We start from the raw sequence: 14,565 nt of genomic DNA on the forward strand, positions 1-14,565 counted from the left end.
TGTTTCTTTCCCTGAATCCCTCCTTTTCTAGTTTTTTTTTTTTTTTTTGTACATTTTTTTTCAGCATCATTTAAAGAGACCTTTGATCCTGTAATTGTCTTGATTCTAGTAAATCCATGTTGGGGAGTTGCTTTCTATACCAATTCTACCTAAATATTTAAGACTTTTATTTATTTATTTATTGCTGGGCAGATCTTTAAATCAATGTAGTCAAAAGTTGGAAAAAATTCACTCACAAACCTATGGTTTTGGTAAAAAGTAGAGATGCCTAATTCTGTTTTTAAGAGAATTGCTATTGGCACCCCAACTTTGACTTAATACACCCCAATTAAAGATTAAAACACACTTTTGGAACATTAGAAAGATTTGTCTCAAATTGCAATCTTAACATTACAAATTAGTTTAACACCCCTTCAAACAATTTCAACAATTGCTTGTAATTATGATCAAATAAAATCCTAAACTCAAAAAATGGAAATCTAGCAAAAATAAAAGAGAACTACTATTGGCACCCCAGCCTTTACTTACTCTTAAACCATTCATTTATGGGATTTTTTCCCAAAACGTGGGCAACTTATCTAAATTCCTGTTTTGGTACACTGTTCATTTTAATTTCTAAAACATGCATATCGAGCGAGTTCATCATGTTTATAATCAATGAATTCGTTAGTACATCTTCGAATTCATGGATATTAAACTTGTCGATCTCACGAATTCGTAGGCTATAAAAAGGGAAAATTACTAAAAAAAAGGGTTAAATATTTTAATATTTACAAAAAAGAATTTATTTTTTCAAAAATTATCAAAAATGAATTAAGTGATTGTACTGTCTATCGTTTTAAATAATACCTTGCTGGACTGTCCAACGTCTTAATATGTCAAAATTCATTGATTTACCAAAAATGCTTTTGGAATAGTTAAAATGCTGGACTGTCCAACGTTTTAATAATTTACTTTAACAGGTAATTATAAAAGCACCCCACGAATTAATAAGGGCAATCCATACCATAACCGATTTTGTTTTTGTTTTTGTTTTATGTTGGTTTAAACATTTCGGAATGAGCTGATTTTTGGTGAGGATGATCTCTATGATGATGAGGAGATCATCCTCACCAAAAAATTGGCCCATTACGAAAATTCGAACCCCATCAAAACAAGTTCAAGAATCGTAAATCACCCATTTTTTTGTAAATCAGTTTTGACAGGGTTAGAAGTTTCGGAATGGGCTGATTTTTGGCGAGGATGATCCTCTCATCATATAAATCATCCTCACCAAAAATCAACTCATTTTGAAACTCTTAACCCATATACGACAAAACAATTCTAATATAGTGTAGGTTGCCCTTATTAATTCGTGGGGTGTTTTTATAATTACATTTAAAGTGTTGGACAGTCTAGCGATTTAATTCGTTTTTGATAATTTTTTTAAAAAATATATATATTTTTATAAATATTTAATTCTGTTTTAGTAATTTTCTCTTGTAAAAATGACAAATACATGTTTTGGGAATTAAAATGAACAGTGTATTAAACTCGGAATTTCGACATATTAAATGCATAAAATGGAGATTCACCCTCCATTTATTTTCTTTATTTTAATTGGGATGTAATAAGTAGAACTTGGGATGCCAATAACACATCTCTTTTCTAAATTGATGATATTTCTCTTCTCTTGATTTCAGTCTTGCATGAGAGAATTAAGGAAACGACGAAAACAATCAATATTCGACCTCTTGACAAAAAAAAAATACCTTAGGTCCCATATTCAACCTCTTTGACAAAAAAAAAAAAAAATACCTTGATTTTTATTTCCCCAAAAAACTTGACTTTAACACCAACATCTTCAATCTTTGCGCACGCCCCTAGTTTCTTCTTCCCAAAATCTTATTTTATTTCTTGAGACTTGATTGTTGGAGAAGAGAATCTTTATGTTGAAGACAAGTGTAAATTACTTTGGGTTTGCTAACATGTGCACTAAAGGCAAATGTTAAGGTGCATTAAATACACCTAAAAAATTGAATTTCAGGCCAAAATGCATTCAAAAGATTTGTTTTAAAACAAAAAATACCCTCAAATGCTTATTTTCAAAGTGTATTTACGTCTGCCCTTAGGTCACACTCATTAACAAAGTCCCAATTTTTTTACCTTAAAGGGAGCCGAAGACGATGCATTTGGGGGGGGGGGGGGGGATTCTTGGGGCTTTTAGTCATTTTATTATCTTCAAGTTTCATCGAAACTAGGAGGGGCTCTTTAACCAAGTTAATTATGAGAACGTTGCAATTCGGTTTTGGGTTAAGAAAATAGAGAACTGATTAGTTCAATTCGATTATCTGTTAAAGGTTTGTATAAAACCGAACTCTTAATGACTTGGTACTTTTTGGGAGTTGAGACATAAATTAATGATTTTTTTTATGGATAAATTAATAACATTATATGAAATTTCATGTTGATTATTTATTTGTTTTTTTCATTAAAATAGGTAACTTTCAACCATGTTAATTTATAATATATTAGCAACCCACATAATTGAACCAAATTAACTTTAATTCTGCTTGGTTCGATTTTTATTCTTATTTAGTGGAATTGACTTGCGATTTTGATTTGAATCCAACTTTTGCTCAATAGTAAAATTAATAATATTGGTCTTTAACTTTGTGTTCAAAATTGGGTAGCCTCCTAACTTACCCTATTACCTGTTAGGAAACTTTTGAGTGTTGGGACGTGAGATCATAGAGACTAGTCCTATCTCTAGTCGGGGAGAGGGGAGAGGGGAGAGGGGAGAGGGAGTTGGCTATTTCAAAGAAAAATGATGATTAGAGTGTGAGATATAACACCAAAAATAAAAATAAAGAAAAAAATATTTTGAAAATTATATTTCTAAATAAAATATAAATTTTTACAATAATGCTGAAGTGACCTCGATGAAAATGATCTATGATTCCCATACACTTTCACGTCAAGAAGTGCGATATGAGGTTCCAGCCTGAGGTCACTACAACACGACTCATATTTTTAATGATCTAAAAAAAAATGTAAAATCGGATAAGACAGAGCAATGTTGTTCTCTTTTAGTTTCAAAATGTTCATTCTAAAGTACAAAGGCATGTGGATCGAATTGTTGTATTTTATCAATTTTGCACTGCATGGTCTAATGATCATTGGCATATATGTTGAGAGCATCAATTAGGTTTCAAGATCTCATCAAGAAGTTCTACGGAAACACCCAGACACTAAGGGCAACTGTTTGACAACGACTCTTTATTTTTTCAATCTTTTAAGAAATGTATTTTTTGTTTTTAAGAATGTCAAGTTATTTTTTATTGTATATATATATATATATATATATATATATATATATATATATATATATATATATATATATATATATATATTTTGATGTAGTTTTGGAGTTTGATTTTGAAAAATAAAAGAACAATTAAGGGACCTACCATTTTTGGAGAGAATATGCAAATAGTACTTAGATTCATGGTCCACTTAATAAAAGGGTCATTCAATACAACAACTATCGTGTCTACGTACGCTATAGTAAAATAATGTTGTAGAGCATACAAATCGATACTTGATAGAGACATGAAAAAAAGCGATTATTATTGTAGAATCGAAAAGCACAAGTTTACTAGAGATCAATATTGAACTTCTAAGGATTATTCCACTTTTTCCTAGGAATACATTTTTCTTGGAATCCCTAGCATCCCAACGACTGTGGAGGCATGCAAGGTAATCTATCTCATCTATCCTTTAATCCTTATTGACCAACGACTGCCAACTAATCTATTTGAGGGATAGACAGTTCGATGGAGAACCTCAACTGTGAAATGAAGCAAGGTAAATGATGATCTCTAGGTAAAAATTAGAGGAAGAGTGCTAATACGATCCTATTGTGTTGAGTTTAGTCCCACATCGAACACAAATTGCCTTGTCTCTTTCCTTATAAGCTCTTGAGTCTCTTCACTCATCGCCAATTGATTTTGAGTTGGACTCACAAATTTTTCATGATATCAGAGTGGGCTTTTCTTTTCTCCACATCACCCAGTTCATATTTCTGTGGGGGTGTGTTGAGTTTAGTCCCACATCGGACACAAAGTGCCTTGTCTCTCGCTCCTTATAAATTCCTTGCCCTCTCCACTTATTGCCAATTGATTTTGAGTTGGACTCCCAAAATTTTCATATTGCGTACATGTCAATGGGTACCCATTTAACTAGAACTCAATCAATTAGGGGTGTCAATGTACCCTTTTGTACATGTTATTAGAGTTGCGTCAAAAATGAAACTAAACTGATAAGAACCAGAATTGATACGATCTATCGACAGGTACTTGCAAATTCTTGGAACTAATTTATTTTAACATTTTTTTTTTATAATATTGTATATGGTTTAAGATTTTCTTACATATTAATTTTGCCATTTCTTTTTATACTACAGATGATTAAGGTTTTCCTACATTTTAAAATTGATAAATATTACATTAAGTTCTTCAAATTTTCATAAGAACTATGCATTGAAATTTAAAATGAATTACCTCTATTAGAATTTAATTACTTCTATAGAAGATGAATTTTTAACTTTTGACAAAAATAAAAACATTAACTCATCTTTATTAGAACAAATTATAATTAAGTAATTTTGTCTCATTAGATTTTTAAGAATGGGAATCCACCGTTATTGGCAATTTTTTGGTGATGCCGATTTCAATTCTACTTATTTTAAAATCGAAACTAATAAGAATTGAAACCGAAACAATATGATAATTCCTAGGCATTTTCTTTGAGATGCCAGTGAGAAATATTTATGGTTCTGTGCACACCAATGTGTGAAATGATGTCAATTTCAATGTCACTTAAACCCGACTCCTAGTGATTAATAAAGTAACACTTCAGTTGACACTTGTAAATGCATGGTAGGAGTAAATTATCAAACTGATGACATGCCTTGTAAACCCTTCAGAATTTCTAATCAAAACTAGTCATCTTCAACCTTAGAGTAAAGCTCTTTACCCACGCCTATAATTAACTTTAAGATTTTATTTACTTCAACCTTCAAATCTCGAGAGCAAGGTAAATTTTTTTTTTTTTTGAGTAGTAGAAGGATAGAATTTTAGGTTAAATAAATAAAAGGTTTCTACAAAACATTGAAGACATGGTTTTAAATCTTGTCCAAGATCGAGATGACTCGTTCGATACGTCTTGGTATCATCCACAAACAAGACAGATAGACAAGTCAAACATATCAGATGAGATTTAAAACTATAATTCATTTTTTCTCATTATTGAACGAGACGACTCAAACGTATCGGAAAACTCGTCTAAGACGAGATAAAACCATGATTGAAGACGGGGTTGAATAATTTAAAAATAATTTACTGAAGAGGTTGTTTTTGGAAAAGAATAGATTATTGAATAGTAAAATCATAGATTCTCTATATATAAAAAAAAAAATTTGAAGACTGAGTTTGAATAATCAGGTTTTGTCCTTAATAATGTAGAAATCCATAACTATGGCATTGTTATTGTCATGGTGCATGAGAAAGACTTGGGGAAGAGTCAATAATATTTTGGAAGAAATGGTAGAAAATATATATTATTTTTGAGGAGTCTAGAAGAGTTTATAAAATTCTAAGGATACTCTGGCACATCATAAGAATTGCATACAATCTTTGCATGTTTTATTTTGGGAACAAACAACATACCGGGCCACCTGATTGGTCTATCTTCAAAGTCCAAACCTGGCCCTAAAAAATGTGCTGAGATCAGCCCAGCCCAACCCAATTATTAAACGGGCTTAATTAAGTACCCATACCTGATCCATGACGGGGGGCTGGACCGGATCCCTTGATATGACTAGCCCAAGGAGGCCATATGACAATATCATGGAATCATGGGACGACCTGAAGTTGGATAAGGAGTGTTTAGTTGGTTTGATTGCTCAATTCCCCACCAGATCTCGACGCCTTATGTGTCAGTTTAATTTGATTGGTGTGAGAACCCCTATGGTCCCTAAAGATTCTCCTATCCATGGGTTTAGGGCTGGATCATATCCAATATCGATGGTTCTAGCCAAGGGCAGAGCCAGGATTTTACTCTCGAGGGGGCAACCAATAGAGGAAAAAATTGTGGGGGCAATAGCGGCAAATTTTCTTACCCATCGTTGTTATCTATTACAATAACTCGTGTATACTCCTAGACTTCGAAAATTCTTGTGGGGGCAAGTGCCCCCAATATAAATCTACCCCTAGTTCTAGCATTGGAAATCAAGCCAAATAGTTGGGTTGGTGGTTTTGGGAAGGAGGGGGGACTATAGTTAATGGCAAGTTCGAAGCCCTTGAAGATGAATGCTTTTGGGGGAGAAAACTCAAGGGTTTTGAGTTAGAGGTTGTAGAAAAGGGCATCTAGGTTATTTCTCATTAATCTATGAGAGAGGACCCAAGTCAAGGGGTAATGTCATCCATTAAAAACATAGGCTCTCAAATAATGAGTCATGATCCAGAACGGTGTCCTATTCTTATAGTAACATATAGAGTTTATGTGACATGTTTTGGTTGGAAATTAAATACACCACGAGGCAAACAACTTGGCTAGGAGCCCATGCATTTTAAACTCAAGATGAATTTTTGAAGGTTTGTGTTTTGTTTGTCTTTAGTTTTTAGTCCAGATGTTTTAATGGAAGAAGGTCCACTGTCTCCTTGATGAATGAGATGACTCGAATGAGATCGATCATGACCAGACAAAGTCGTCAAACCAAATTGATATTTTCTTTTCTTATTAACCCCTGATCCTAACCATAGATGTTTTATTGGAAAAAAGTCCATTGTCTCCTTGATGAACAAGATGACTCAAATGAGACAGATCATGACCAAACAAGTTTTAAAATTGAATTGATATTTCCTTTTCTTATTAACCCTTGACTCTAACCATAGATGTTTTAATAGAAAAAAGTCCATTGTCTCCTTGATGAACGAGATGACTTGAATAAGACCAATCATGACCAGCCAAAGACGTCAAAACAAGTTTTAAAATTGAATTGATATTTCCTTTTCTTATTAACCTTTGACCCTAACCATGTTTTTAATAGTTTAGCAACGATACGAACGTATAATGTGTCTCAACACTCACATCATCTCGCAAGATAAACTAGAAATGTCAGACGATATTTTGAAAATCTCGATTGAGCCAATAAAACTTGGTTGAGTCAATTAGGATTTTGATTAAAATAAATAAATAAATATATATATATATAGGGAAATGTTCAGCAACAAACATTTTGGCAAAACATTTTTCAAAATATGGGTTAGAGGTTTTGGAATGGGCTGATTTTTGGTGAGGATGATCTCTACGGTGAGGAGATCATCATCACCAAAAATCAGCCCATTCCAAAACCTCTTACCCATCAAAAATGGCTTACAAAAAATGGACGGTCCACGATTTCCCAACTTGTAAACATGGGGTTAGAAGTTTTGGAATGGGCTGATTTTTGATGAGGATGATCTCCTCACCATAGAGATCATGCTCATCAAAAATCAGCCCATTCCAAAACCTCTAACCCATGTTTTGAAAAATGTTTTGCCAAAATGTTTGCCAAAATGTTTGTTGCTGAAAGGGACCCATATATATATATATATATATATATAGGGAAATGTTCAGCAACAAACATTTTGACAAACATTTTGGCAAAACATTTTTCAAAATATGGGTTACAGGTTTTGGAATGAGCTGATTTTTGGTGAGGATGATCTCTACAGGGAATAGATCATCATCACCAAAAATCAGCCCATTCCAAAACTTCTAACCCATCAAAAATGGTTTACAAAAAATGGACGGTCCACGATTTTCCAAGCGGAGTGAAGGGGAAGGTGATGGTGCGATACAAGCGGCGCCGGCTTTGTGTTGAGTAAATTAACTTGTTTGAAGGATTCTAGGGAATTAGTGTTTGTGTGCGTGTGTGTCTGTTTTTCTTCACCATTTCTATGCATTTCGTTTTTTGTAGTCTTCATTTCCCTTGGAATATGTTCATTGAAGCTTTGTTTGGTTATGGTAGAAATGAGTTTTTATCTACTAAAGATGCCCTTCCTGACTTGACTATCTACAAAACCCAATTTTGCAATTTTGTTTGTTGTGGAGAAAAGTTGAATTTGTTATTTAAGCAAGAAAATATTTTCTAATTTTAAGAAGAGAGAGAGAGAGAGAGAGAGTTTAGGTTACAGACATTCTGTAACTTAGCTTCAATCCGAAGAAGATAGGGATATGTAGGAAGAGGGATTTAAAATAGAATAATAAGATTTTATAGGGGGTCGAACGTAATTACATTACATTTTATTTTAAAACCGTGAACTTAGATATCAACCATTGGATGCGTTGATATCTGACGGCGGTTAAAACTAGGCACGAAACTGGGTAAAGTATGGGGCCGCTGAACCGCTCCCATATATATATATATATATTTTGAATTTAAATACTTATTATATAAATAAAACATGATTTTATCACTAAAGATCTTCTAATCTACCTAATTTTTTTTTATTTTTTTAATCATAATTATTTTAATCAATCATTATAAACCGAGTTAAAAAACGAGTTGACTCTCCCGAGACAACTCGACGAGAAACCGAGTTTTGAAACCATTGACCATGGCACATTCCTTCTGAGGTTCTTTCTCCTGCGATTCATCATCTCCACAAGAAAATCCAATCCGAAGCAGACGTGGGCGATTACGGCGAACTCCAGTCAGGTAAGATCTCTCTCTCTCTCTCGATCTAAATCTCTCTTTATTTAGGGTTAAATATTTACAAAGCTCTGCAAATCAATATTTAGGTCCAACAACTCTGCAAATCAGTATTTAAATTTGATGTGTTACAATCCAACAGGTCTAGGCCTTTAAACATCCAAACACTCCTTTAAATGTTATCTCCCATTTCAGTAAGAATGTGGTTGTCCATTTGATATTTGGCCAAATTAGGTTCTTTAAATTACTTTTGAACACCCAAACTATCCACCCACTAAATTACTCATCCTCATCCCATAATGAGGTCCAGTATCACCTTGGCTGCTTCATTTTTTCTTATTGCATTATTATCTATCATGATTTTAATTCAAAGGCTTATTTTATAAATTACTTCTTATGTATGTATATGATTAGCTGTCTTTTTATTATTATTATTTTGGTTTAGATGATTGTGTGATGGTTAAAGAATTGATTTTGTTTAGATAATCTTTATGATGATATTAGTTATCGTGATTAGAATTATGATGATGCACACACGCACTAATACATGGTGCATTTATTAAAACTTAGATCTCCCTTTCAAGAATCATCGCGTGACAATTTCATGTCTCATCACCTACTAGAGACATATTAGTTGTAAACTTTGGCGCTTCGTTCTCATGTACGACTCAGGTTAGGTTAAAAACTTTTTTTTGTCTTGTTTGTAATGAGGAGTAATTGTTTGCTATTGATTCTTGAATTCTCCATTTTGGACAGATTGGGAATGCATAATCTTTGGTACGATCAATTGCTAAAGTTGTTATTTTCATTTGAAGCAAAGTTTCACCAAATGTTTCCTTTGTTCTCTGGGTACTTTCTTAGATTAGATGATATATTTGGCCATAGTCTAAGTCGTGTATTTGGAGAACTATGGGGACATGTTGCCAAAATTTTACGAAATTGAAAATTATCACTTCACTATTGATTGTAACAAAGATTGTGCATTCCTGAATGGGATAAGACCTCCCCACCCCTTAGAGAAGAGAATGTGATCATAGGATGATTATGCATTCATTGTAGTTGTGTGTGGCGATGAGATCTTGGTTGAAAGGTAACGTTGTCGTGAAGTGGTTATGTCAATAATTCTTCTAATACTCATGTAAATCTGTCTTTTTATCAGTTGTAGCAGTCCATCAATTAATTTCTTGGAGTTCTATACATGGATACGATTTGTGTTGACAAATTTGGGGGAGTGCCTATCGATGACGTTGTGGAACCATCGCCAATCGAAGTAGATTGTGGTAAACATGTTGATTGTCAGAATCCCGATAAAGATGTTGAAAAATTAAAAGCACCGTATGTGGGGATGCTTTTTGAATCAAGTGAGGAAGCAAAAAAGTATTATGATGATTACGGACGTCAGGAAGGATTTTGGATTCGTATTCGAACTACTTCTAAGTCACGACGGGGTTCAGATGAGGTAACCGGAATAACATATGTTTGCTCACATCAAGGTAAATTTATCTCAAAAAGTGTAACAGTTGGGAATGAAACTTTGAAGAAGACAACTAGAAGTTGTTCAACTGTTAAATGTGGATGTAAGGCATCCATGCGCATTGTAAATGACAAATGGACCACCAAATGGAAAGTGTCAGTTTTTAACAACGACCATAATCACAAAGTAGTTACACCAACACGTAGAATAAAGATGAGGACAAACCGATCCATGACTAAAGCAACTAAGGATTTAGTTGAAACATTCCAAAGAGAAAACATGCAGGTTGACAGCGTTCGAACAATTCTTGGTGGGGATCTCATCGATTTCGAAGATAGTGATTGTCACAACCACTTAAGGGATGTTAGACACAGAAAGTTGGAAAAGGGAGATGCACAGTCAGTACTCAACTACTTTAGGAAAAGACAAGCTGAAAATCCCCAATTTTTTTATGCAATCCAATGCGATGAAGAAGGGAGGACAACAAATTTTTTTTGGGTGGATGCTAGGTCACGATTGGCATATCAATATTTTGGGGATGTTGTGATATTTGACACAACTTATCGGATAAACAAGTATGATATGCCATTTGCCCCATTTACTGGAGTAAACCATCACTTCCAGTCTATACAATTTGGATGTGCTTTTCTACAAGATGAGACAGATTTGTCCTTCTTATGGTTGTTTGAAACTTGGCTTGAAGCTATGGGTGGACGTCATCCAACATCGATAATCACCAATCAGGATTTGGCAATGAAGAATGCGATTGTCAAAGTTTTCCCTAACACCCGTCACTGTCTATCCATATGGCATATCGAGAAAAATTTAGTCAAGAAGTTGTCCCAAATATACTATAAAAACTCTGAATTTAAAGGCAAAATAAAAAAATGTATTTGGTCAACCTACACAAGAGAGGAGTTTGAAAAGCAGTGGAATACTATCATTATGGAGAATGGATTGGAACAAAATGAATGGCTTAGACAACTGTTTGAAATACGGGAGTCTTGGGTGCCTGTTTATAACCATAACACTTTTTTTGCTGGTATGAATACCTCTGAATGCAGGAAGAACATTAATGGATTCTTTGATGGGTTCGTTACATCGACAACAAATCTTAGAGAATTTGTTGTGAAGTATGAGGAAGCATTGAAGAAGATTGCAAAAGATGAGAGTGATGAAGATTTTCATTCAGAGTACACGTACCAATGTGTCAATGATGATGAGTTCCTTCTGAAGCATGCTGCAAAGGTGTATACTAGAAATCTGTTTGAAAAATTCAAGGAAGAATGGCTAAAAGTCAAACGATATAAAATTGAAGAAGGAGGAATCGATGATGGATATCACGTGTATGTCGTGAAAACTAAGATTGGTGAGCCCGAGGAGTTTCTAGTGAAATTAAATTTGGATAGTTACAAGGGTACATGTGAATGCAAAAAATTTGAGTTTGTTGGAATACTTTGTCGACATTTTCTAAAGGTGTTTTTTCGTCGGGACATTGATAGTATACCGTTCCATTTTATTCTTGGAAGATGGAGACAAGAGGCTAACAAATTTAGGGTCATGGATTCACAAATAATGAGCGATGGGAAAGAACAGTCAGAAGCTTTGAGATTTAACAATATTTGTCAACAAGCTACTAAATTGGCTTGTATTGCAGCATCTTCAATTAATGGATACACACTCTTCATGGATAACTTAAATGAACTATCCAAAAAACTTTGTGAAGTTCAACCTGATGTGATGTCAGATCCTGCAGGATTAGATCTACTACCCAAGGTAAGTGAATTTGTGTTCGTAAGATCAAGTTATACTTTAAAACATTCATATCGTATAAAATATTAAATAAAGGCTTTTTTTTTTGTTTTTTTTCTATTCTTAACAAAATTTTAGAGAATGAGGAAGTAAAAGAATTAGTCCAAGATGCAGAGGGCGATCATGAGGCATTACCTTTGCTTTAGGTATAATTTTATATCTTCATATCTATTTCTTGCACTGTTACTACATGCATTCTCGATTACTCCTGAGTCTTACTATTCTTTGGTTCCTTGATGACTCTGTCCTACTTCATTTGCAGGGTCCGTGTTGAAATAGGTGTTTGGTACATGCAAGGTGATGGTGATATGGTTTTTCCTCAATTTGAATTCTCTTTTTATCTCTCCTATTGGAAGTGGTTATTGTGATTTTTAAGTGGTTTCTTGACATGTCTGTTAGATTGAATATGTGAAACCCGCCATAGATGAATAAAATAAAATGCTAATGATAGACATAAATCAATTGCCCTGCAAGTTAAACTTCATACACAGGACACCCAAAAGTTTTTTTTCCCCATTCGAACCTAGGTGTTCTGGAAATGTATGGTGTTTGTCCCAGTTGAAATGCAAGTTTCTGCCAGTCTCAGATAGTGGTGATCAAGTAGAAGAGAGGATTGTTGTGACCTGATGTTGGATAAACCCATTTGTAACTATGGATTCTTGACATGGGTTTTTTCTGTCTGTATTTGATGTATGTGAAATGGTTTCTTTCTATTTAATTTTATTCTCTTCGTTGATTTCCACTCCCATTCCAGCTTTTATGTGTTGAGCATAACATCAGATTTACTATTTCTGTTCCTTTTGAGGGATTTTCATGGATCACTATTAATCTAGAATTTTTTTTTAAATATATATTTCTACTTATGTTCTCTATTATTTAAGCTCTGTTTATGGCTGATCCTATTGATGATGGTTTGAGGTTGTTTGGATCTCTAACGTTATTCTGGAATAGAGTTTGGTCTTCTCGAGAAATAAACTTGGATCCTAGAAAACTGGTTTGGACCCATGAACTACTTATGAAACTCGAAACAAAAAACCAAAAGAAAAATAAAGAGGTGGGCATGTTTAAAGATGAAGCTGAGGGATGTTGAGATGAAATACTTACGGTTTTCAAATCAGGGTTTGGTTTTGTTTGTACTGTTTTTGCTTATTTGCACAACTGTCCAAACGACCTCAAAGTTGCATTGGAATATTTCAACCAACTAATCTATGGTTCTAAGTGGAAAATTTCTTTTGGTTAGTTTTGAACCCTAGACATCCTTTACTAACTGAATTTATGGTTTATTATTGCCTCTTAACAGATTCTATACCAGAAGCGAGGACGACTCTTGAGGTGTGTCTGTGTGTCAACAAGTTGGCATTGGTGCATGAGATGAGGTTATCCTCATGGAAAATGAATTTACTCAAGAAACTAGAGATGGATGACAAGCCGAAATATCAGCCAGAAAGGTTAGCGGGCAGTTTTAGGCCTAGTGTGGAAATCCTATCGGTTGTTAATCTTGTAAAATTTTAACTGTGTAACCGACAAAACTCGAATTTTCTCCATAAAGATGTTCCATGCATGGTTCTAACATTGATTTGGGTGGAATATTTAGTACATAGATGTGGTGCAACACATCAATTGTTTTGAGCAATTTAGTAGAAAGGCTTCCTCAAATTATTGAGGTGAAGATTGATCTTCACATCCACAAGCGTTCTCAACTTTTATCCTTCTTGCTATGGTGCCAGTACGTACGGGTTTTTGCAAATTACAAATCTATCAGACACTAGGATAAAAAGGAGGTTGTTTACAAATGTGATGATCGGCCTTCTACCTCAATAATGTTCGAACAAGATCGAAATTTTTCCTTAAATCCTTTTTTTTTTTTCATTCTTTTCATGATCAATAATGATAACCAATTTTCATCTAAAAAAATAGTAATAACTAATTTTCAATTTCAAAAATCCAATAAGCCATAGATCAAAAAAATGACAACCATAACAGAGTACAAGTCAAATCTCAGATCTAAGCACATCAAGAAAACTTGAAAGGAGTTGATGCCAATGTTTGATATTCCTCGCTTCTCGACTTCTTTCTTCACTCCTCCAAACAGAATTCCCCTTTCTTCAACTACCCTTTCCCTTATTTCTCCTAAATGAAATCTTCATTCTCTACATCCATTTCCTTCTCACGTGGACCTGGGATTTTGAATACTAGATAGATTTCCAAGTAAAACCACCATTGCATCTATAATACCGAATTGAAATCAGAAATTTTTAACACAAGTGACTCTACCATCGTCCATGAAAATCCAAAGATTGTAGAAAACAACTCTTATTCTTTAATTAACTCCCTTGGACCATTGACTCTCATAGTATAATTTCTTCGATCCAAGCACAAAACCCAGATGTCCAAAGAAGCATAACCAAATAAGTAAATAAAAAAAAAAATCATAAGCAATGTATGATTTCAGGAGAAAGAAGGTCATAGCAATGTATAAATATTTGATTCGATGATCTCAGACGAGTCAATGTGACATGGAAACTAATAATCTCAAATCTCA

General features: G+C 33.9%; 1 protein-coding gene across 3 annotated transcripts; it reads left to right on the plus strand.

Annotated features, from left to right (window-relative positions):
* Nucleotides 1-8,589: 8,589 nt before the first annotated feature.
* On the plus strand, nt 8,590-13,656 carry LOC147411054 (protein FAR1-RELATED SEQUENCE 5-like). Of its 3 annotated transcripts, XM_086444070.1 has the most exons (6): nt 8,665-8,743; nt 9,308-9,409; nt 9,897-11,987; nt 12,102-12,169; nt 12,286-12,320; nt 13,324-13,656. In XM_086444070.1, the coding sequence occupies exons 3-4, from the start codon at nt 9,936-9,938 to the stop codon at nt 12,114-12,116; spliced, it is 2,067 nt and encodes a 688-aa protein (XP_086300196.1). In that variant the 5' UTR covers nt 8,665-8,743; nt 9,308-9,409; nt 9,897-9,935; the 3' UTR covers nt 12,117-12,169; nt 12,286-12,320; nt 13,324-13,656. The 3 variants fall into 3 exon arrangements, with proteins under 3 accessions (XP_086300179.1, XP_086300196.1, XP_086300187.1); XM_086444053.1 differs by lacking the exon at nt 9,308-9,409 and having other exon boundaries at nt 8,590-8,743; XM_086444061.1 differs by lacking the exon at nt 8,665-8,743 and having other exon boundaries at nt 8,750-9,409.
* The last annotated feature ends 909 nt before the right edge of the window (nt 13,657-14,565 follow it).

This window comes from Akebia trifoliata, chromosome 1 (genome assembly GCF_017979445.1).
Source record: "Akebia trifoliata isolate Shusen 1 chromosome 1, ASM1797944v1, whole genome shotgun sequence".
NCBI lineage: Eukaryota > Viridiplantae > Streptophyta > Magnoliopsida > Ranunculales > Lardizabalaceae > Akebia > Akebia trifoliata.